At 31.5% G+C, this 25683-nt stretch overlaps 2 protein-coding genes across 2 annotated transcripts; both read right to left on the bottom strand.

The window, feature by feature from the left end:
• Window positions 1-9872: 9872 nt before the first annotated feature.
• On the bottom strand, window positions 9873-11176 carry LOC131848204 (uncharacterized). The gene has a single exon (XM_059197987.1). It carries the CDS (start codon window positions 11090-11092, stop codon window positions 10115-10117), a length of 978 nt encoding a protein of 325 aa, XP_059053970.1. The 5' UTR covers window positions 11093-11176; the 3' UTR covers window positions 9873-10114.
• A 9565-nt stretch (window positions 11177-20741) lies between these two features.
• Window positions 20742-25271, bottom strand: LOC131848329 (esterase FE4-like). Its single transcript, XM_059198154.1, has 3 exons — window positions 25014-25271; window positions 21900-23197; window positions 20742-21335 (listed from the first exon to the last, which is right to left on the bottom strand). The coding sequence occupies exons 1-3, from the start codon at window positions 25137-25139 to the stop codon at window positions 21158-21160; spliced, it is 1602 nt and encodes a 533-aa protein (XP_059054137.1). The 5' UTR covers window positions 25140-25271; the 3' UTR covers window positions 20742-21157.
• Between the last annotated feature and the right edge of the window lie 412 nt (window positions 25272-25683).

Raw genomic sequence — 25683 nt, 5'->3', positions numbered from 1 at the left:
ACTACCATATCGTCTGCATCACTATTACTTGACATTTATTTCTTTTAATTATAGCCGATGTGTTATTCTGATGCATAAGCTATATTACTGTAAAGTTTCATCAAAATCCCTTCAGCAGTTTTTGCCTGAAAAAGTAACAATCATTAATCCATCCATACTCACAAACTTACGAGTTTATAATATTATGAAGACTACATAAACTATTTTATCATCTTATTGGCTTTTTTTATGTAACTGGGTATTACAATATACATGAACAGCACCACAGAATCACGTTTTCTTATGATGCCCATGTCTTGTCTTTCGTAGTCGTTTTTGCGAGTATGGTTGCTCAAAAAGAGGATCAACTTACAATTTAATTTGTACAAACATTTCTTCCTAACCCTTTAAAATATTTTCAAATACAACATTCTCTTCCTTATATTAAAGCGAAGAGTAAATATAACTTTATATCCTCTAAATAATCTTAACAGGTGCGTATAATCACGGCGAGGAATGCAGGGGCAGGTGACAGGACGAACATGCTTGTATGTACTATCTTGTAGCGTTAGAGCGCTCAAATCACGTCTATTAACCACAGGACTATGACCGACTATAGACTTGGAAATCTATAGACATGTACCATTTAAATAGGTACCAAACATATTTTAAGTAACTTTCATGTTATTATTTTAACGTATTTGGAATAGCAAACAAACTGACGGCCCATCTGATGGTTAAGTAATAACATGTAATTTCCGTGATACCCTCGCGTTGCCATTCCGGAGGTCTAACATTTCATTCCTCTTATCCTGTATTTTTTTAACATAGCTGACGATTCCACGTGCTTCCAGTTGAAATAGAACAGAGATAACCAACTCTCATGACTTTATACCTAGTTAAACTCGATTTAATATTAATTACAAGTGATTTCCAAACTATATTATCTCTTAAGACGTCATAAATTTTTAGTTTTTCAGATCAATAACGATAACAATGATAATCATCAAAAGTTTTATAACAATAAATAATAGACGATTTCTTTTTTTTTCTGTCCTTTAAACTAAGTTGACTACTATGTAAAATGCCAGAGATTATGAGTTATTCATTCTATGTGCATGTCATTTTATGTGCCATGCCAAGCACTGTTTTAAATATTTGTTTGTCTGTAAATTCTAAAACGATGGTTTTACAACTCAATAATGCTTGCACAATTTTTTTCATAGAACTATGAAAAAGTATTTTGTTCTTAATGTCGATAGTTATTTTGTGTTGTGGCAAGTCGCAATAAACATAAGTCTATGCTGGGTGTAATGGTGTAATTCTAGACGAGTACGTATAAGGCATGGTAAGTAACAAGATTAAAAAGGCCCGCGACAGGTGGCAGCTGGTGTTAGAACTGCATTAGAGACTACGCAGGCTTCGCTATTAGGTATGTACTTGTACTACCTTGAGTACTTACAGGAAGTAAAGCCACATTGTACATGTCTTGTAAGTAATTATTGGTTACTACCCGCGACCTCGTCTGCTTTATTGCTTCTCATCACATATTTCATCACATTGCTTGTGGGGACTGGTATGTTCAGGTTACAAACACTGATTAGACTACACATTTCCTTTTGACAAAATTGTAATAGCATATGCTGGTGGTCACTCTATTCTCCCAAATTTTAATTTAAATATAAATGTGTATTATTGTAAACATGTATCCTTATTTAAAATGAATACGAGCTGAGTGTCTTGTCAGTTCTTCTGATCTCGAATTCACTCCGAACTGACGGTAGATTTGATATATAACAGTTTGGAATAGAAGATAAAGATATTTTGATTTAAATTGAATTGAACTTTCTAGATTATTCATTGTGGTAAAAGTCTTATATAAGAAGTAAATCTCACTGTAACTTTTCTATAAATAAAGAGTAGGGTGAAATAGTGACGTAGAAAGTAGGCGTAGCGGATAATCGTCATATGTCCGTCGTTGTATATCATCATATATTGTTACAGGATATTTCATTATGACCTGTTTAGCAATTTAAACCTGAAAATATTACAAATAGACAGACACTTTCATATTTATAATATCGATAAAGAATTATGGATGTATTTTATTGAACATAGTAGAATGATTTGTTAAACTTTCAATTGTAATCAATTACATAAATTCATATTAAAATGATTTTATACATAATAAATACAACCTGCCGTTCCATCTATTTCACTTATCCTATGTAATATTTCAGTAGTCACTTTGTTTTTACATTCGATAGGATTGCTATATAAGAGCAATATATTCTAATAAACATTCATTTGAAGTTGATAACATGATGTCCAGGTTTCTGTTTCTGTATCGAGGTGACAGGTAATAATCCGGAAGGCCGCTAGCTTGATTACCCTCCCTCTCTAATATAAGTGGGAGGGTAACAAGGTAACGAAAAAATATTAGGCTTTTTTATGTAAAAAGTTGAATTCTTTTTCAAACAACTGTTATACAACATATTGATATTGATTAATATGCGTCCTAAATCATTCCAATGAACGTATCTGGATATGAACAATACAAACATATACATCTGTGATTTCCGTTATCTTCATGTAAAGAGATGTATACATATATATATGTATACATAAATGAGTGGGCGCGTTGCACCTGCCCGTGTAATAATTATGGAATGGGCTCTCTAACGCGATTCTAATAGGAAACGTGAGGTAATGGCCGATGGCCACTGACCACCTGCTGCACAGCTCCAATCACACAATCTCAAGGCGGCTTTGATTAAATACCAATAGTTTTCTTCGTAGCGTACATTGAACGTAAATCATATATGGATAATATAATACAAAGTCGCTGATTTCGTATATCTGTCACTCCACTTACATCTTGTATACCACGTAACTGGTTTTGTAATGATTTTAAGTATAATGTAGATAACAAATAGATTATAACAAAACATACATATTGACATAGATAAACGACCTGCAAAAATACACTGTCAACTAGTAGCCATGGGACGCTAGTCTAAATTAAGATTATAAAGAGGAAAGATTTCTGTTTACAAATAAACTCAAAAACTACTAAATGGGTTTCAAATATTCTTTGAATACGAATGCTACGTTATACCTAAGTAACATAGGCAATATTTATTATTAGGAATAAAATTAGGGATCTCTACTTAAACACTAATAATATTATCCAAGTTGTAAAAAAATATCCTCCCATGCGAAGCTGGGACGGGCCACTTGTGAACCATAAATTGCTACACCTCGTTCCTTGTACAATTCAATTTTGTTATAATTCTTCATTAGAATGTAAACATCAGTGTTAAGGAATAAAAAGGGATTACTGACAATTACGACTATCTAGCCAGCAATTAGATCGACAATCATTTATATGTGCCCAGGAAACAATCGTGGTTAATTCCTAGTGAAGGAATTTGATCTGGTTTAATTCTCATCCTGTCATCCTGCATCGCCTATGTACGCCATTAGTGTTCGACCATACCATCCTCATCCATGCAACAGACTAACAGTTCCCACAATGAGTCTTAGTAGCGAATAGTTTCTGTGCACGAATCCTTGAAATTTATACATAAATTTATGAAGATCCAAGAACATATAAGAACGTATAGAATAGAAACATGTAATGAAAGGTCTAAAAAAATGTTAATGACTGCAAATTATTTCCTAGATACTGTCGCAAAACTAGCTTCTTTATGAATTCTTAAGTAAAGCTATACTTACTGTAATTACTTTTTTAAACAACCTAGAATTTGTTGTAGGAATAATGAAAATCTGGATAAATGCAATATTACTGTAGTATTGTAGTTACCGTGAGGTAATTTAAGTATTTTAGTAATGTTAAACTTATGATGGTTAGGTAGATAGATAGAATATAAATTAAAGAAAAGACATAAATGATATGTTAAATTAGGTATACATGTAAAATTACAATATAATTTATTAGTTTTGGTTTCAAAAATTAAAGATGTTGGAATAAGCCACTAAGAAAACGTACAAAAGTATATAGTGCAAGAAAAAAATAAAACGCTATGCCAAACCGTATGGCCACTATGCTTAAGCTAAGCTAAAACCTTCATTTATTAAAAAATACCTATGGCCGTGGGTCAGACGACTATGGATTATAATGACGATACCGATGGCCTGATGGTTCTAGAACGTTACATAAATTCCACATAGTTTTCAATTTCAGAATTAAAAATCCTTGCACATTATATTTAATTTATATAAATATGTCTGGATGTGTTGTGATAGAATAATAATCGATACTTGGCTGTAACATGTCTAAATCTAAATGTACAGGAAATCCTCGGCGTTATCATTACCATGCAAAAACTATAGTTGAATCTGTCCCGTAGCTAAGCGACTTGCAGGTGTGCTTATTACACGTAGAAAATCCGCATTGAACACCACCTGCCGGCAGGAAAATGACAATTTTCATGGGAGCCTCCCATATGCAAAGGCTGTGGTAATAATTTATAACCGCACGTCAAAATGGCTTCACTGAAACATGTCTATTATAGAAACAGTTTCTTTGGTTAGAAATCTACGTTATCGATAATATAGAATAAAATATTTTTTATATAAATAATCTTAATAACAAACTGTCACTTTTTTATATCTACCAATTTGGAATTATCATGTTATTATCAACAGAGAACGGAAAAATAACAATTATTGCTTTTTTAAGCATATATTAATTACTCTATACTATTAAATACTCGCACTGTTTTATAATTTCGTGTAAATACTTGGTAGCATTAAGTGTTGCATAATTGAATATGTAGCGTTCCTTATGAAAGGTAATTAATTTTCGTTAACACTTCTATGCTAGAAAATGGGGTTCACATATATAAAGAATTGAATGTTTCATATTACTGTGGAAATTGTTTGGTCATCAAATGAAACCGCGCATTGTTAGAACTAGCCATACAAGACATGTATATTCGAAAGTACCATTAATTCTTTTAAAAACTATTCTCTATAAATTACCATACATATCGTGTATTACTGTCTTATTTCAGATAAGTCGATATTTATAAACGTTTACCAAATTAAAATATCTCTTCCTAGTTTCGAAATAAACAGCAGCATAATGTAAAAGGACATCACTGCCTGAGAGGAAGTCTAGAATACGAAGACGAAGTCTAATACGGATTAGCATAGCCAGCATAGAATCAAATTATCGATATACTAAATCTTTTTCTAATAAGTAGAACATCATAATAAAAAAACTTGAAATGTTGCACAGGGGGAGCTCTGTATAAAATTTAAATATTGATCCAGTAAAAGAGGATAAGTCTTTAGGAATTCTCACGGGAATGAAAGAAATTGATTTCACGACCACTACTATTACTTATCATTTTTAAATGTGATCCAGTTCTAATCTAAACCACCATTACATGAGCCGTGTCAAACTATTGTCGCGGTCATGTTCTAAGTGTTTGCAGGTGTTTCCTGCGAGTGGCCAATAAACTTTGAATTCTCGTATTTTGTGTATTTTACATGTTTATTTTTCTTCATACTTTTAAAGCATTTACAGGTTGAGCTAGATTTAAAATTTAATTCCTACAAATAATCTGACAGTCTGATGCTATCATCAACCGGTGATTTGGTCATAGAAAATATCTTCTAATAGAAAATCCTTCATAAACTCAACCTTGTCGGGTTGCATTGATTTAATTTGCTCCAAGATTAATTGTAAATAGGCAATGTACCTACTGCTCAATGCTGCCACACGAGGCTGTTGAAAAAACGATAGTAATGATAATTGCTTAAAAGTTAATTTCTAGAATGTTATAATAAAAATATAATTATCGCAGTCTTTAAGAAAAGAGTGGTACAGTTATAGTTTTGGTATGACATTTACTTATTGTTATTCTGATAGGTTATATTGTTATGACTTTTGTTGGTGTTAAATATTTCTAAAATTATGAAAAGACAACCAATTTGCATTATCTCCATTAAAAAAATAGCAATATGTCTCTGTGTAAATGTCCAAGAACGTTGTATAAACATACTGTAGATGGTACAAAGCGACCACCTGTGCACACTGTCAGGTTCCCACAACGCCTCCACGTCAATATTGACACAGATTATACGATTCCGTGGATGCCGCGATATCTCACGTACGGGCGGGGTTCAGGAAGTGGTGTTTACCTGTAATGTTTACTAATTGATACTATTACCTCGTAATTAGAAAATGAAACATTCTGAAGGTGGTGTTAGATTAAGTAAGCGAATCATCTTAATTTCTTAAATTTTAAGGTATACACACCAAAAAGATAAACCGAAATGTGACTTCGTTCATCATTCTGTTAAATATACATATAGCATACCTTTATGGTTGATCTTAGGTGTAGAACCTCGTGGAAACTATCATATTAATTAATAACTGTAAATTGGGCTCGATGGGCTAAAATAGATCGGCTATTTCATTATATCATTTTTATTCATGTCCCTGTATCATATACCGTCAGCATATTTTTTTTTTTAAGAATTACGTTTTAAATATTCATTAAGAAAAAAACATGCACTCAGTAACTGCCTCGGTGGCCCAGCGGTTTAGTACACCGCCTAGTAAACCTTGCATTGGATGGTTGTGGATTCAATTCCTACTACGGTACAAACGTTTGTATGATTGTTTATAGCTATCTGCTCTGCTTAGCGTAGAACTAGATAGCGCTGCATGAATTATCGTATCGTTGTCATGAGATATTAGTATTATTAATAAATAAGAATATTATGCATTTAAAATTAATTGAATTTGTTTCAGTTGCGCTTTCCTTTTAGTTTACTTGTTTTTGTAATTCCATCTTATCACTTTTACCTAATTTATTAGCATAACCTTGACAATACCTAAAGTTTCCAATCTTCAGAGATTCCGACATCTGATCTGAGTTATCATAAGGAAATTGATAAGTTCTGTTTATCGCATTACGCATTGCACAAAACAATTGTTTATACAAATAGCTACCTAGATATCTATACAAATATTATAACTTCGAAAGTAACTCTGTCGATCTATTCTTTTCAATTTTATTGAAAAGTTTTAGATGATTTTACCCCGCAGGTATCTTCTACATTTTGTCACATGAATAAAAAATATATTTTTTAATATCTCGGAGACTATTAAAAGTTATTTTTATAGTTATATGTAGAAACGAATTGTCTAATGGTGTTACATATTAATATTTAAATAAATTGTTGTGAGTTTTCATATCTTAAATGATTTAAGTTTCACTATGATCCAATTATTTGGAAAATTCATATGACCTATCCTTAATTTAATACTTTCTTACCTCAATAAAATATGCGAGAATATTTGCTGTCTAATTATATGTTACTATTTATCTAATCAATAAATCTATTTGCAGTTTTATTGCGATATCACTTAACACCCTCCAATTCGATGGAGGCACGACCTCAAACAATGATCTGAACTCTGTAAATAAAGCTACGGAAAATACCATTAATGGTTACACAAGAGGCAATATGAGACAACTCATGTTTGTTTGTTCGAAATACTTTTACTCGTAGTAAAATGTCATATCTCAGTATTTAGGCACATTTTTACAACTTAAAATATTTCTTACATTAAAAAATGAAATTTTATTCGTAAACTTTTCAATTTGTCTGTAGAACCTTATACCAAGTAATATATTAGAAAGTAGTGAATAATAACAAATCGGTAAACTTAATATATATACATAGTTCAGCAAAATCAACTTTCTAATATCAACATATAAAAATGATGTCAAAGTAAACAATATCTCTTTAATTTTTGGGCGTTGAAACAAATATCAAAAAGATAAATGTTACCTTTACGTCTGTTTTTACTTCCCAAATATTACTGCGATATTAGTAAAATACATACTGTTAATAACACAATTATGGACAAATAATTTAGTCTTGAATAAAGTATAAAATTAATAACCTATAATTTAATTCGCCACTTACGATGAGCATAAAAGTTCCTTGTTTCCAAGAACGATGGCGTCCTTGCTAAATAATAATTAGCAGAGCAAATCGTCCAATTTAACGTTTTTTTCATTCGAACCTGGGCCGACATAGAGCGATAAAAAACTAAAGCGATTTTCATATATTGGCACAGTTAACCAAAAATGCCAAACGGTTTTAGTTGTAAAAAGAGAGGAAACGCCCACATAACAAGCTCAGGATTTTTCAATAATTGCCAATAGGTGCAGGTGCAGGGTAGATAATGTTTTTTTTTTGCTAATTTTATATGGACATATCCATAATAGGTTGTTGTGAATTCGCCGATTGAAAATTGCAGCTATAAAAATCGTTAACCACCTAAAAGATTTGCGATTGAGTTTTTTAACATGATGAAAGCTGACATTTTAGAATGTGATAATTGGTTAAATGAAATAAAATAACTATATTAGCTCTCTCTTCCTTTAACAACAAATCAAGCAATCAATTTTATCTGAAATTTGAATATATTGAAAAACGTGTTACTAATATTATTTTTCCCATTTTAAAAAAAAATCAATGCTCTTATTTTTATACTATGTACTCGTAGTTTAGTTTATGTAGATAAGTTAACTTACTAACCTACTATGTACTAACACACGGAATATAAATAATTAGTTTCTATTATGTTGTCCACAATTAAATTTATAATTATATTATTACACATATCGGTTTGTAATTTTTTTAGAACAAATACTTGCACAAGACAATCCACGTGGAGTATCTATTTACGTCTGTTTAAACATTTAAGTATTTATATATTCTCATTCACGCTACAAATGTCGCACTAAAAAGTGCAATTATATGCAGTGTCAGATAAGTATATCTCGACGGATCAAAATAAGAATAATTGTTGGTCGTTTAATATTCACAAGGCACACCGCACTATCTTTATTTGGACAGTTGGCGGCAGGTGTGCATGTTACCTTAATTGGATACGCGAAAACGAAATGAGATTTTGCTTTTTGGCGCTTAGAATTCAGTTTTTTACTATTTGTAGCCTGATTTAGGTCCCAGGTTGGGTCATTTTAAAGGAATTCGCCTTCGAAGGAATATTATTTGTTCCATTCCAGACAGGATGCTTTTTGTGAGTGTGTATTTTTATTTAAACCATGCAAAAAGTTTTGTATTTATTTATGCACTGAGTTTTTTATTTATCACTAGTAAAATCTGATAACAAAAATGGACTGACGTGCATACAGATAAGCGACGGAGAATAAGAAGCGGAACAAATAGATTAAGTCAAACAACCGTACGAATTAATTAAATTTTCTAACCTTACTACTACTTTAATTTTCGAATCTCACAACTTTTTACATAATGTTTCAAATAACACATGTGTAATATAAAACAGGTTCAATAACACTATTCATGAAAATAAACATTACGTGTTGTTACGTTGTTGTTGTATTAACAGTTTAGTTACTCTATCTTACTACTGATGGATATGGGTTCGATTCTTCGCACGCTATAAACATTTGTATTCATGAGTATGATTGTTTGTAACGGTCTGGGTGATTTTTATGTATATTGTGAATATATTTACAAAAAATATATATCTAAGTATTTAAGCATAAAAACGCATACACACGCAAACGCATACTAGCCTCCTAGCCTACCACTATAGCCAGGCTAGGCGGTTTATTTAAGGGATTTATCACTTGTGATAATCAGATATAACATATCCTCATCCGAAAAAATATTTTTAACCCTAAATATTTAAATATCAGTTTAAAAAATAGCTATACGACATGGCTTACGCTACTGCACTGCTTCTAATTACAAGTAGATATTTAATATATGTGGAGTTTTATAATAAAACGAAGTAGTTAATACTAAATTAAATATTTATATTTCATAGGATAACTATTCTTAATTAATACAATTATTAATATTAATTGTAGTAGATATTTAAAAGAAGATTGTAATAGTCTTAGATATTTGAAATATTTTATAAACAAACAACTGTCGTATCTTTCATTATATTGACAAGATAATACCTGACCTTAAAGGTTTTAAAATACTCTAAGATAACTTTATCGTTATTTCTTAAACAGTACTTTATAATTATGATTACTTATTTAATTTACTATATATATATATATATAATTATTATTATTATCCTTTATGTCAATTCGTTTGGTACTGGAGTATATTTCAAGCCCGTGTCGTTGAGTAAAGTCACTACCCAGGAGTCTTTAGGTATCTTTCCTGATTCCAAAAGCTTTACAGCAGCAGCAACATTGGCACCACTCGTATAACCAACGTATAAACCTTCCTTTTCACCAATAAGTTTCATATACTTGACTGCTTCGTCATCACTAATACTCACTGTATCATCCATGTAATCAAATTTGAACAAATTCGGCACACAACCATATCCGGAGCCTTGAAGCAAATGTAGGGGTTTTGTGATAGGCTCACCTTTTATGGGCTCTGAGCCAGTCGGCTCAACAACATATGACAACAAGCCTGGATTTTTCTCTTTTAAATACTTCGACGTACCGGTGAACGTTCCTGCTGTACCCACTGTCGCAATAAAAACATCTACGTGATGACCAGTCTGTCTCCATATTTCTGGTCCAGTTGTATCATAGTGGGCTTGCGCGTTTGCATCATTATTAAACTGGTTCACATAATATGCTCCAGTATCTTCCACAATCTTCAGACCTACTTGTTCAACAGCCTGGACATCAGCGAGTGTGACATTGCCATAAGTTCCTTCCACTTGTGGCACTCTGACACATTTAGCTCCCAATGCTTCCATATGTATAGCACGTTGGGCACTGTTACCTTTCGACATCGTCAATGTTAACGGATGACCTAGCACCGCGCAGACCACAGCAAGACCGCATCCTTGATTTCCTGAAGTAACTTCTACGACAGGATGCCCCGGTTTCAATTCGCCTGACTGGCGAGCTCTTTGTATCATTTGCAGAGAAGAACGGCATTTAATAGAAGCACCAGGATTCATGAATTCACATTTGACTAGAACTCGACCAGGCCCCGTATAAAGTCGGTCAAGGGCAACAATCGGCGTATTCCCAATGAGTTCCAGAGCGGACGCTTTAATCTCGTTGTCGACACCATCTATCGGAGACATTTTTATTTTTGATAAGACACTCACTACACTCAAATTACAAAGCACTAGTAAGAATGATACCGAGAGCAAAGGCGGCCTTCTTAAATCATTACTACGCGACGCAGGGTCGACTAGTTCGGTGTGCACCGCCTCGTATCAAGACATTGGAACCGAGCGCAAAACTAATAAATCATTCATTGCGCAATAGGTGCCTTTAACTAAGTAGATATTTACATCTCACGAAAATATGTTGTTACTACATGGTAACAAGCTTTGTTTTCTTTGCATGATAGGTATTTCCCATTGTATATTGACTAAAAAATAAAGATAGATAAATTGTCAGTGGTATTCCTGACGAACTGAATGACACAAAAACCATAGAATACCACGGTCACCAAAAGTTTGTTTTGTACTGTCTATCTAGACACGCGGAAGCGTGTCAAGCCGAGTTTCAAGTAAACTGGCCTGCAGCACCGTGTGTATATTTACACGAACCATTTGGAGCCACTTTTGACCCCCTCATAACTCAAAAACTCTTTCACACAAACCTGTCAAATTTGGTTCATATATTGAGACTTGCGAGATAAATATGTGTTCCAAATTTCATAAACATATCTCAAACGGTTATTTAGATATTAATGTCCAAAAATCGTCATTTTTATCACTGATCAACTATAGATCAAAATTATTACCCACTTCCAGATGACCTAGGAAGTTCAAATTTGGCATGCAGATAGGTAATTAGGTGAATATAAAGGAAAAAATCTGAAACTGGTAAATTGTTATCATTTTACTACAATTTTTCACTTTAATTGATTATATTTCAACTTATACTGGACGAATACTAAAATTCTATGAAAACGTCGATAGCCACCAATTGACATTGATCCCTGGCGAAAAATCTCATCTTGTACTGGACGGAAAGTAATATTGTATGAAAAAGTCGATCATTACCAATTTACGTTGACCCCTTCACATCAGTGTCGATAACTAGCAAACTTCAAATATTGCATTGAGCGGTAAACACTAGTTGCTATAATTTAGATTCTGTCTAAAATATACTCGTACTTATAACTAGGAGTATAGTCGAATTTCGTATATATTATGTTATTAACTGAGATTTGGTATTAATTATTGTTTCAATATTTAGCGCACATCGATAGTGTAAAATCATTATTTTTATAAATAATTATTAAATAATAGGCATTTCGGCATAGGGCGCCGCGGCGGCGCCGTGTGGGAGCGGTGCGATAAAACTCAATGTTTTGTTTCTCGATATCTAACCTATAAGGTTGCGATTTATGCTACGAAATTCATAGCTTTCTTAAATTATACTTATATATTTGTGGTTATATTATTATTACATTATTTTAGTAAATACGTATGGTATAGACAATAGTTTAAACCAAAAATTAATAACAATTTTAGTATAGTTATAAGTAGGAATGTATAGTTAACTCGAGAATGAGAACTCATTGGTAACAAATTGTTTTCTTGAGAATTCAATAGATAACAGTCAATTTGTTACATAATCGTCTTTACTTTCGATTTATAACGTGTCAATACGAAGTTTCAGATATTAAATAATGTATATGTTGAAAGAGAACAATTCCGTATTTGCTTAACATATGCTATTACTATCAACAAATCACAAGGCCTTAGTTTTGGCAGTCCTCTTCTCAACATAGGCTCCTCTATATTTAATAAAGGGCAGGTTTACGTTGGACTCTCCAGACTTAAAACCTTAGATGGAGTACGTCTTAACAATTTTGATCCAAGTCACGAGAGCTCTATTGTAGAGTACAACCGTCTGTGGACGTTATACCGCCCCGATTTGCCCAAAAATTCCTGATACTGAATTGGCATTGCACTTGAACATTTAAAAGTTACAAGAAAATATAGAAAATAACACAAAAAAAGACAATTATACCCCGTAAATATACGAAAATACAGTAATTTATCAAAAATAATTTGGTATTAATTTAGTTATAAATAAGTACCTCGTATAATTTATGTACAAAAAGTAATGATATCCCATCAAAAACATAAATGTGAAATGATAGCCGAGTTTAATATTATGATATATGCCTTGATTGTTGACTTCTACGACAAAAGAGATGAGATCTAAATGGGTGCCAAGTTCAATGGTCTGTCCTGAAATGTATTTATAACAATATAAAATATCATTTCTTCTTATAACTTAGGATAATATACTGTAGCCTAAGGTCTAACTTGGCTAGTTTTCATATACGAAATATACTGTAGCCTTCGCAAGTTCTAAACATGTTACTTGACGGTTCCTATTTTAATATTAATAGTAACTAGTAATCGAAAGTAATAATTGGTATATGAGAACTGGCCAAGTTAGACCTTAGGCTACAGTATATTATCCTAAGTTATAAGAAGAAATGATATTTTATATTGTTATAAATACATTTCAGGACAGACCATTGAACTTGGCACCCATTTAGATCTCATCTCTTTTGTCGTAGAAGTCAACAATCAAGGCATATATCATAATATTAAACTCGGCTATCATTTCACATTTATGTTTTTGATGGGATAGTGTATAATTCTACAAGGTTTATGATTATTAGTGATTATTAGATACATAAATACAACTGTTAATCATACTATCTAATATTATAAACGCGAAAGTTTGTGAGTATGGGTGTATGGATGGATGTTTGTTACTCTTCCACGCTAATTTCTAAAACTGACATACTTTGTAAACGGTACGGAAATATATAATAACATAATATGGTATTATATATTTTCGTCTTAATATAACATCGTGTTCAGGTTTAAAAACCAGGAAATGACTGGAGTATAGTAAATACAATATTTGTGATAGTTTATATTCCTTACAAAGGATAAGTCCCAAATATAATAAAAAATAATACACAAAAATTCATATATATAAAATTTTTCATAAAACGGAAATATTTTTTTTTACCGCGAGTATTTTATATTGTAAATGATTTTGGAAAAACTTTAACAAACCAGATTACCTACTTTGCAACACTTGAACGAAACTAATCATGACTATAGCAGTTACATATTAAATTGTATACTGATATACATGTCAACAAATTTCATTATGTTTGCGCCAACTGGCAAAACACACAAAAAGTGCAAATAGCTACCACCCCTCGACATGAAACGATTATGTCAGAAGTGGCAATTGCGAGATATTTAGCGTTCGCCAATTTAAAGTGCAATCTTATCAACGTATAAAAAACTTTATACCATTGTATTAAAATACAATATCTATTAATACTGTTGTTATTCGTCCAACCAATCAGAACAATATTTTCATTTACGAAAATCCACCATACATTACTATGAATAAAGTTGGTTTTAAAATGCAGTTTAAATGGATTCAGTCACACCGATATTGTATTTTGAAGACCCACCAGATGTCAAAGCGGACTCGATCTATTGTTAACAAATATGGGTACAATGGTGCACAATGTGTGACATTACTTTATTTAGCGAAGGCAAGTAGAGACCAAATGTCGGCCTTTAATAATTGGGTGCTTATAAAACTGGTGAACAAGTGACATCTGTATCTAAACAGTGAACCCAATTTTGTAGTACTATTTTGGTTGTATATGGTATTGATATTTAATAATGCCTGGCTCTTTAGTTCTCGAAGGTCGCCAATGAACGTTTAAAGTAAGAGCACAGATAAGATAATAAAGAATAACAAAATGCATAATCAAATCACTTGGTCATCACGGCCATTTCAATCTATGACATAATACATCAACAAATAACTAACAACAAGGTATCTTGTGAATAGACTATTAGAAAAGTACCACTACTAAATATATTATATATTTACTATTCTCATGGTAAACGTTATGCCGGTCATTAAGTTAATGTGTTGTTTTCAACTTGAATATTGGTCTATTATTCATTAGGATGTTGGTATATCTTTACATAGTATAAAATGAACTACGCAACGGATTTTATGCAGTTTCCAGCAATAGATAGAGTGATTCAAGAGGAAGGTTTATATGTATAATAAGTACACCCATACGAAGCCGAGGCGGAGAGCTAGTTAAATGTAAATGTGGTGTTCTTCTGGAGAAGCATACCAGCTACTACTTAGCTACGTACTGTTATTACCAGTTCAACGATAGGGCTCGCATGGACCAGGGAATTAAATCAGTAGTTATGTTTCTGTTTTTCATTTACAATTATAAATTATATAAAATTGTTCTAGATCTATATGTTATATGATCTGTATGTATAAGGACAAATAATATTTTTAAATATATACAAAATTGTATACAAACAAACTTAGTGACGCTGTTGGGTGTATTGTTTAACTGTATGCAAGACTGTAATTAATTTTGAACGTTTTTACCCATTAATTAATGTGTTTATGTAAGTAGCATTTATAGTATTGAATTTTCCTGTTTAACTTGCAATTAGTTAATAAAGATTTACCTATTATTTAGAAGCAAGACTGTTCTAGTACCTCCGTCTGTCTGTTGGTAACATTAATATTATTCAATTGATTAGTACATTTTATTGTAAATATACACATAATATTGACAATCCCTAGATCAATACAGGCAGGCAATCTGAGAATAAACCATCCAATTATTAGTCAGAGAAACAATGTGGTACACAGCTACAATACTAAGGTTACCATAGTAAATAATTACATATATTTAAATAAATTTGAGCCTTACTACTTCGACGTAAAACTCAGAAGAACAAATAAATCTCGGTGATACTCGAAAATGTCCAGTTCCCACGCGCGCACACCTGCAAGCAATAAGCATACAATGCTAGCATTCTGACTGCCTTAGTTCCTCCCGCCTCTGTTTAGTCTCCTTGTCTCACCTTGCTTCGGGCAAATCTCTAATCTATTAACACTTTAAGACAATAACTAAATCTAGTTGAAACCAAATTAGCTGCCCTTTTAGGATAATCACGATCATTTTTCAAATTAATTAATAGTTTATATTGCCGTATGAATGTCTTGTGATATTTGTTAATTAGGAATTAAAATTATTATTCTATTTAGTTTTCTACTTTATTTTACTAAATAATACTTGGATGTACAGGTATATATTATATAATTAAATAAAGAAATAGGCTTTCTTTTATAGTAAGCCAAAATTACATATTCAGCCTCTATAAAGTTTACCCTCTAATAAATCATCTAGATTATGCATAGATGATATAAGTTTATTGAATTCTCATTATTTTATACTTTACTAGTCCCTCGCTAGGTACTAACGATATAGTACATCATTAGAGTACGCAAGATAACGATTCCTTTAACATACACTACAAAGCATTTAGCAAAAGTTAATTGAAACCCCTCAATATTAATATATATATTATGTAGTTTGTAGTTATATATACCTTATATTTACCATAGTTTCTGTACCCTGAGTGAAAGCCAATTCATTACTTCAAAGCTTATTACATGCTTTCACCGTAGATACAAGAGAGCTTATATTATATTTAATTTGTGTACAAATTAAATATAATATAAGCAATATTGATAGAATACCTTCATGAAACAATATCGAATTCTCATCATAGATAATAATGTATCAACTTCACGAAAAGGAGTGAACATATAAACATAAACATAAGTTGGAAAGTAATTTCTTCTAATAAAAGTTTAACCGTAGTTTGAATGTAAAAAACTATTCATATAATTGAGCAGGAATATTATTTAATTCTAATTCGATTTTATAACCATGATTCAAATTCTATTGTGTGATCTAGTGGTTTAGCGCTAACTTACATACGATGGATACTGGTACTTATGCAAACTTTTTAATTCTCATCTGTGTATTGATGTAGGTGTACAGATAAAACATCTAAATCATATTGTTGTAAAAAGTGTTTAATAATTACTATCAGACTTGTAACATTATTTATTAATTATAATTTATTTTTTTATATTACACATTTATTTATATTTATATTTTATATTATTAATATATTTTATAATGTTAAATGTTACCTTCTAAAGATATCAACGTCGTTTTAAATGAAAAAACGGGAAAAAACTGTAGAAAAAACGGGAAAATAAGATTTTGTGTCATTGTCGGTTGGGAATATGATAAAGTTCAGAAGGAAACTCTTTGTCTTGTAAAACTGGAAAAAATTGAATATTATTCTTTGTTTGAAATAATTATTATTTGTCATATATGTTGGTTGTTAACTGGAATACTATATTTAAACAGCTATTTAAATATATTATTCCAGTATAAATAATATAATATATATAACCTATAATTTAAACAGCTGTTGTCTGTAGTCTATAGATGGTGCTGTGCGAATTGTCTAGATTTATATATTTTATTAAGTTCAAATTATTCAAAATTTCTATAGGGGTACCTACAATACCATTTTATTTCGTAATATATATCTGAACCAATTCGAATTTAATTTGGTACAAAAATTAACAATTTAAGTAACTTTTACTCGAACTCTAATTCATCGGGGTAATGTCACAGGATATAGCTAGGATAGATAAATATAAGATAATATCAACTTTTGTATTATGCTAATGGTGCGATTCTTTAAATCATATATGGAGATACAATTAAGTTATTTAAATATCCATATCTAGACATAGATGGGTGCTGGTGGCTTAGTATTATAACCTTGTTACAAGTCGTGGTCATACATGCGAGAAACCTATTTTCAACAGCAAACCATTGGTGATGATAATGTCTAATTTAAAGGCAAATCACCAACTTGTATATAGATGTAAATATCGGTGAAAAAAGTTTAAAATATTGTTTACATATTTTAAAGAGGTTACATTAAATTATTTATATCAATGATATATTAAACTCAATACTAAATATGTTTTATACACAGTTCCGTTTTCTATGAGAAGTAAGTAGAATATTCTACTTACTCAAATCAATATAATTTTCACTTTTTTCTTATTTGGAAGCTATAGGAATTGCAACTGTTTAGGACAATTCTGCTCTGCTTAATTTGGTATCTACTAAATGGCGCTATGTGATACATCTAGGGTTATTTATTTACTAGTCATTAATCAAAACAGCGCAAAAAAATTACCGTGACAATTATGGGTGTTCTTGAAGTAATTCAACTGAAAGATAATTTATTGTCCTGTGTGTACTAAATAGCCGTGAAGTGAAAAGGACAATAGCATGGTTAACCTCGCAACGGAAAGGAGACAGAAAGAGTCGGTATGCTCTGTGGGAATCAAATCACGACTCACGCGCATCGCCGTGAAAGGATCCTGGAACGTTTTTACGAGTACCTACAGCATGTATATTTTTCTTTAAGAAACTGATAAAGACTTTTTAAAGCATTTGAACTCTAGTTTTCCATTGTTAATTTGAAAATAGAACGCTACTAAAAATTATTAAAATCAGAATATCTTTATTCATGTAGGTTTAATTACAGACACTTTGATAAGTCAAATCTGTCGTCATTTGGAAAAGTTGGGACGTTTCAAGAAAAACTGTCAATAATCTCAACTACTAACTCTTTTCAATAAGATTGTACACATGTAGCCCAAAACTTAAAAAGTTTTATCGGGAATAAATGATTTCCAATTCTGGATTTTCCAGTCTTAAAACTCAAGAAATTAGTTAATATTCTGGCGCTGAAGAATAAAACGACTGTCACATCTCCATGTTCAGAAATTTAATTAGACCTGTGACTATTGTATTAATGTTCTCATAAATATCGCTACTGAACTTACTTATAGTTAATTATGAGATTTTGAGAAATATGTCGATAAATAAATAAATCTCTTACTATATATATACAGATACACATACGAATGAAAAACAATATAGTATAGTAGGCAAAGAAGTATTGTTATTCAGAATTCTTTACAAAGAAATCACGATTTGAATAAACAAAGCCTAACTGTATAAAACCTGGACGTACTGTATAAAATCCGTGGGCAGGTTCGGATGCACCTGAGTATTTCACACCGCGACTCGCTGGCGCCGACGGCCAGTCTACTCTAGTCTCTGACCCGAGACCATAGACATAACAATAGGTAGACAGTATAATCAACAATATGTACAGTACAGTAAATACTAAACTATTTATGATGTTGTACCAAAAAATGTTGAAAGTAAACACCTACAATTTTTAAATTATTTAAATATATTTTACAAACGGTATAAGTTAGTTAGTTAAAAGTTTCTAGTTTAATTCTGAATTGTTTTCCTCTGACAGACATATTCAAAATTTCCCACAAATAACAAATATATATTACCACCACTATGAGGACCAGTGAATAAATAAATAATGATTATAATGAATAATTTTACAGGAGTTAATTTATAATATAATATACTACCCTGTACAAATAGACTATAAATTAGTACAATATTATAAATTACATTTAATCCTACTTCTCATTGTCGACAGGAGGGGATTGTTGGAAATAGGAATAGTGACTCCCCTAACTAGCAATTTTCCACGTTAAATCATGCCCCCCCCCCCGCCTACATACTACATTAATTCCTGGTGAATTCGTCACAATGAGTATACTGACTTAAATTATCATCTTATCAACAGACAGGACCAAGTTGGTGCCCCGCCAGCGTAAACTGTTAACGCATGCAGGTGCACAATTGCATTATCACCCATTGAAACAAACATTGCTATCACCTTAAAATAAATAGATCCTAAAAATCTAGTAATATTATGTACTTACGATTATCTCAATCTGAAAATTCGAACAACAAATCATTAGCTAGTTCGTGTCTAGACATTTATGGGCACCGCCCACTCGTACAGCATGTCGCGGCCCGTAATGGTATTAGCGCATTCCATAATCTGAAAGCTACTCTTCGACATTGTAATTCAATCGGCACTGGACTGACAGACAACTTGATTTATCAGAAATTAACGAGTTTATATTATGATAACCATAATAGCTGTAACTTTGTACTCCTTGTTACAAAAATTACGTGGACCGTAAAAGTATGAAGTTTGGCATAATTAAAGTGGATACGGACGAGTTCAGAATATTAATAGTTTTATAATAATAATTATTTTAAAAGTACATTAAATTAATTTAAAAAAGAATTACGTACACTTACATGCGCTTGACATGTGTAATTTTAGACAATATAATCCTAATAAAATTTGAAGTTTTAAGGAAACATAGTTGAATTTCAGACACTGGGTTAAACGAAACGCATAGGTACAGTTTCTTTTTCTGTAATTTGAATCTCATAGACAAAAAGTAGTACTCTCATCCTAATAGATATACTAATATGTTATCATAGAGTATATTTTAGAAATCGTTATTTCGTTGAGATTTTGGCATTGGACGAATAAATTTGTCTGAATACACATGTATGGCTTATGTTTCAAGTAATACTTTTAATGTAATAAGCATGTACGTACATGTATATATGTATATAGGTATTTACAAAATCGATATATATATATATATATATATATATGAGTATGTACATTTAGATTCGATTTGTTATTATTATATTTTAATGTGCCTATCAGCTTATCTAAATTTGCTAACAGGCTAAGATGAATATGTCGATATAATTCGGTAAATATCGAATTAAATGCAATTAAAAAAGTTTATATGTTTATTTTTACTTAAGTATACATAACCATGTATAAATAGAATACAAAAACAGTTTTTTAAATACTCAGATATTATTTTATTTCGATCACGATACTACATCAACCAAACCAGCTCGTCTAGACTAGTATCGATTTCGGTAGTAAAAAATAAACATTTATTGGTATATACTACATTTCAATCGAACTTTTGAGGCACTACATTAAATTTAAAATTAAACATTTTATAAAATGAACTTTAAAATTGAAACTATCAAATGTAATTTCGCATATTTTAAGCTTCAATGCAACTCAATATTACGACTGGAATTTATCAGTATTGCGACATTTAGATATATTGGATAATGCATTTGATTCAATTGAACTAATCCGGATTACATATCGTGCTATATTCTGATATATTGAATTGCACTCATAAGTATAATAAATCTGTTACAGAAAGAAGCCAAACAAATAAACAACGTAATTTAAATCGATTACCGAATCTAATTAGACTTTTTTATTTTTGTAGTAATTTTCAAAAAGTTTTTTAAATAATCCAGTCCTCTCAGGATGTGGATTTTGCTTCATAGTAAGATTTTCATCTATAAATAGATAATCAATTTCAGAATCTCCAATGGGCTTCCATTCAGTAGTAATGACGTTATCAATCTGCGGTGTAGGTTTCCTGCAAAGGAACGATACCAAGTATGAGCTTTACTATTGTTATAACATTATTCTATTTATCGTAATGTTGGTAGTAGTGTTTCAAGACACTGACAAGACACCTTTCCTATGGTTGGGGATATGCGCAAGTATACATAATACAAACAGTTTAGTACATGTTCAGCTTAGTTTAGTGGAAAGTAGCGAACGAACAAGTGTGACAATGACAAAAAATACCAATTGTAACATAGATAGACTGGAATAAGGAGTGACTCTGAACCACCAGTCTTGATTTTCTCATTTGAGATCGCCGTCACTACTTACGTTTTTTTGTATACATATACCTTACTGAAATGACAAATCAAAATCTCGTCTGACAAATGTGGTTAAAATCGCTATTATATACAAATGGACATTATAAATTATTTGTATGTATTATATATTGCTCCAAATCTTTGTTCTGTTCCAAGTAAGTAAATAAACATTGATACAGGTATACCTGTATTAATGTTTATTATCACTACAATTTCACGTAAAACTTTTACTAGGTATATTAAAAAAATAGGTATATATTAATTATACCTACCCATATTTAGCAAAATTCGTCCATAGTGTTATAATTCTTTCTCTCACCAATTCATCTGTTTCAGAAATCGTTGCAGATTTAAAGGTATCTAACTTTAATATATATCCAACGTCGTCTCCATGGCTGGTACCTTTACGATTAATCTTAAACTTCTGTTTAATTAAATTCAAACCACCATCGTAAGAAAATTCATATAAATACACGGGGGAATTGTGTTTGGCTATTAGTGTTGTAGCTTCGAAAATACCACCAGTGAAGTCAATGTCTGAGTAGAAATCTATGGCAGGTGCGTCAAGTTCCTCTTGTCCATTACTATTATTTAAATATGTAGACTTTAAATCAGCAGCTACTTCATTAATATTGCTATCCGGAATGCCAAAGAATTCTTGCAAGTGTATTTCAAATTTCTTTTCATTTGTTAATTTATCTATCAAATCTTTTTTAAAAGCTAACAGAGAAATTCCCTCATGTGAACAAAATCCTCCTATATATGGAACTTTATTAAAACTTCCTTGTGATAATAATTCAAATGTAGATTTGTCCAAAAATGGTTCCCAATCTCCAGGCTTCTCAATAGTTGGAACAAATCCAAAGTGAAAACCACCATTATGTTTGTCCGTACCCAATGCAATCATAGATGTTTTGATTAAATCATCAATCGGCATGTCTTTTAAATATTGAAGTAGTTCTTCATCGTTTTTAACAACCTTTCCTTTTAGAACTGGTATGTTCCTAACTAGCTCCCTCACTTTATTATTTTGAGACCAAGGTGAAAGCGAGGTGCCAGATTGAGCAATACATTTATGAAACAGATTCTTAGCCATAGGCGAAAGACTTAGATACTCAACAGACGCACCACCAGCACTTACTCCGAATATAGTGACATTGTTAGGGTCACCACCAAATTTGCTAATATTTTTTTTAACCCACTTAAGAGCCTCGACCTGATCTCGTAATCCCATGTTGCCTGGTGCATCTTTTCTGTCCAGACATAAAAATCCGAGGACACCCAGTCTATAGTTAATACTGACTACCACTACATTCTTTTTAACTATATAATCCATTCCCTGGGCTGCATCCTCTGTTCCGATTCCAAAGACGAAGCCACCACCATGAATATGGAACATGACAGGTAACAAAGATGAATCTGTTCGTGGAATAATGGGCGTGGACACGTTGAGATATAAGCAATCTTCAGATCCTACTATAGTGCCACTTTCTTTATCTAATTGAACACAAAAATTGCTTCTTTTCGCAGCATCTCTTACTCCGTCCCAAGGCTCTGGTGGAACAGGTACCTATTAATAAACATAACAAATATTATAATGCTATGAAAACCAATATTATAAAGCAAGTCCGAAAAAAACAAGTTATTATCAGGCTCAAGATACTATTGTCGTAATTTGCACAATGGCTAAAATCCTTGAATTTTAGCCATTGTGCAAATTACGACACTAGTATCTTAAGAGCCTGGGAATAACTTTGGATTTTAGCCATTGTGCAAATTACGACACTAGTATCTTAAGAGCCTGAGAATAACTTTTTTTTCGGACTACTCTAATGCTTGGCCGCAGCTGGCCTTTACAGCTTCACCGGACGATAGGGACGAGTGCAGATGGCACACCAAACCCGCGGAAGACTTGTAGTGCGGCTGAAGGTCAACTCCTGCCTGACGGATAAGACTTTAGTCAGAGGGCACCGCTAGGTGTTCGAACCTCGGCTCAGGCCGTTGTAATATTGATCCCCGTTTCAAACGGGGGATCAAACGGAGGGGCGACCGGGGGAGACCGCAGGCGCCTTGTTGATTGCGCAGTATGGTGTGTTTGAGGTCGTCACCTTCCTGATAGTAACTAGCATAAAAAAGCACACTAAAAAAATCAATCTTTGAAAGAATAACTTAAGACGAACGAAGTCGGAAGTAAGAACTCTCCTTTCAGAGGTTTGAGCAAATAGACGTGTTGAAGCTGTTGATAAAGCTGATATCATTTTGTCGATCTATTTATGATAAAGACATTTTTTATGTACCTACCTACGAGAAATACAATTATAAGCTGCTATTTCCGATATTAGATAAATTATTATTTTAAACTTTTTTAGACATATTTATCTTAATGAAGCAACATCAAAAAACCATATTAGTCAACTACTTGTCGTACAAATTAGAAGGCATTTTATCTTGAAGTTCATCTTGGTATTAAAAAAAGTATATATTTACAATACAATCCTCTTTTACGGTCTAGTCATGTTACATAAAATACCTATATAAGATTTAATTTTCATAAATTGCATAACATTCAAATGCATATTATTTTAGCTAATTAGAAAAATATTTATTCAGTGCAATGTAAAAAAAAAAATTAACTAATTCATGCCTGATTTTGCATTGGCAAAAGTCTATGGTCTATGGTTTCCTTAATTCATGTACGTAGGGAAATATTTTTTCCGTACTCTTGACATAATATTAAGATAACAAGTTGGATTATTTTTAAAATTATTTAGCATTATATATGATAACAAATTCACTATATGTGAACATTTTAGTACTTTGTCACAGTAACATTATTGGTTACTATAAAAACATATTCACATATATTAAGATAATTTTAAACGGGTACAATTTTTTACCTCTGTTGTCATATGTAATAATAATATAATGTATACTAGAAATTGTTATGACCAGATATAAAATTATTACGAATGTACCTATACCTATTATTTCAAGTGACCGCTCTCTACTTTTATTAATTTGAAATAGCAAGTAGGTAAGCTTAAGCTTAAGACGAAAAAGAAATATATATACTATACAATAATATATTTAAGTGTTAACTACTAACTAATACATATAAAATATAACACAATATACCTATATGTATTATTATAGTCGTAATTTGGCATTCCCTCCAGAGTAACACATTAAACAATTAAAACTTTAGCCGTATCAAATCGCGGCTGAAGTAGTTAATATCATCATCCAAAAATATGAAATAATAAATACAATAAAGAAATAAATAAAATTAATAAAAAAAACAATATCATTTTGGAATTGAAGGAATTTGGCACTAACTAATATTTATTAACTGTAAAAGTTAATAAATATTTTCATAAAATACTTACCGCAAATCTTAACTCGCCCACCGGAGATTTGGCATATGGAATACCTCTAAATATGTAAAACTGTTTATCTTCCGACAAAGTACCTTCCAATTTACCCTGCTCTACTTCCACAATAGGACCTGCCATTTTCTTTAATAAAATAGCACGTATTCAAAATGTAAGGATATTTTATTTGTTTATGTATTCTATATTTAAGATATTTATTGGGCTATGATATTACATGAATGTACATGAATACAGTAACTGTACAGTAAAGTACTGAATTGAAACAGCTACGAGTATTTACTATGTAGGCATATAAATAGACATCGAGGCAGAAAACAATTACAAAAGCAAGCTTTTTGAATACCATTCAGTTCGTTGCTCAAAGTTTAAATATGATTCAAGCGATGTACATTCATGTCGCTAGATGGCACTGGATTTATATTATCTCTAACATAATAAATTAATTGTAATAGAAATGGATACTTACTATAAAAACATTCAATTTTCAATAAAGACTATAGGATGGTAAACTTTTGTGATTGAAAAATAATTGTTTGTTGTGTGTGTGTAAGTGAAAGAAAACGTTTCCTAATTAGCAAAGACTGTGTGTTTTAAAGTCGGTTTAAAATAACTATATCTATGGGTAGGATCCTAAAAATAAACATTTCTCCTATCATATTTTAAA

Source organism: Achroia grisella, unplaced genomic scaffold (assembly GCF_030625045.1).
Source record: "Achroia grisella isolate CSIRO2021 unplaced genomic scaffold, CSIRO_AGI_Agris_v1 utg546, whole genome shotgun sequence".
NCBI lineage: Eukaryota > Metazoa > Arthropoda > Insecta > Lepidoptera > Pyralidae > Achroia > Achroia grisella.
Note: the sequence above shows the minus strand (reverse complement) of the source record. Positions and strands in the feature narration are given on the sequence as shown.

What these genes read in the sequence shown, in the direction of transcription:
- LOC131848329 (XM_059198154.1), bottom strand. Translation starts at nt 25,139, where the DNA reads ATGGCAGGTCCTATTGTGGAAGTAGAGCAGGGTAAATTGGAAGGTACT. An exon ending in TGGGCGAGTTAAGATTTGCG is followed by an intron (nt 23,198 to 25,013) that starts GTAAGTATTTTA and finishes GTTTATTAATAG; the next exon opens with GTACCTGTTCCACCAGAGCC. An exon ending in ACGAATTTTGCTAAATATGG is followed by an intron (nt 21,336 to 21,899) that starts GTAGGTATAATT and finishes GTTCCTTTGCAG; the next exon opens with GAAACCTACACCGCAGATTG.
- LOC131848204 (XM_059197987.1), bottom strand. Translation starts at nt 11,092, where the DNA reads ATGTCTCCGATAGATGGTGTCGACAACGAGATTAAAGCGTCCGCTCTG.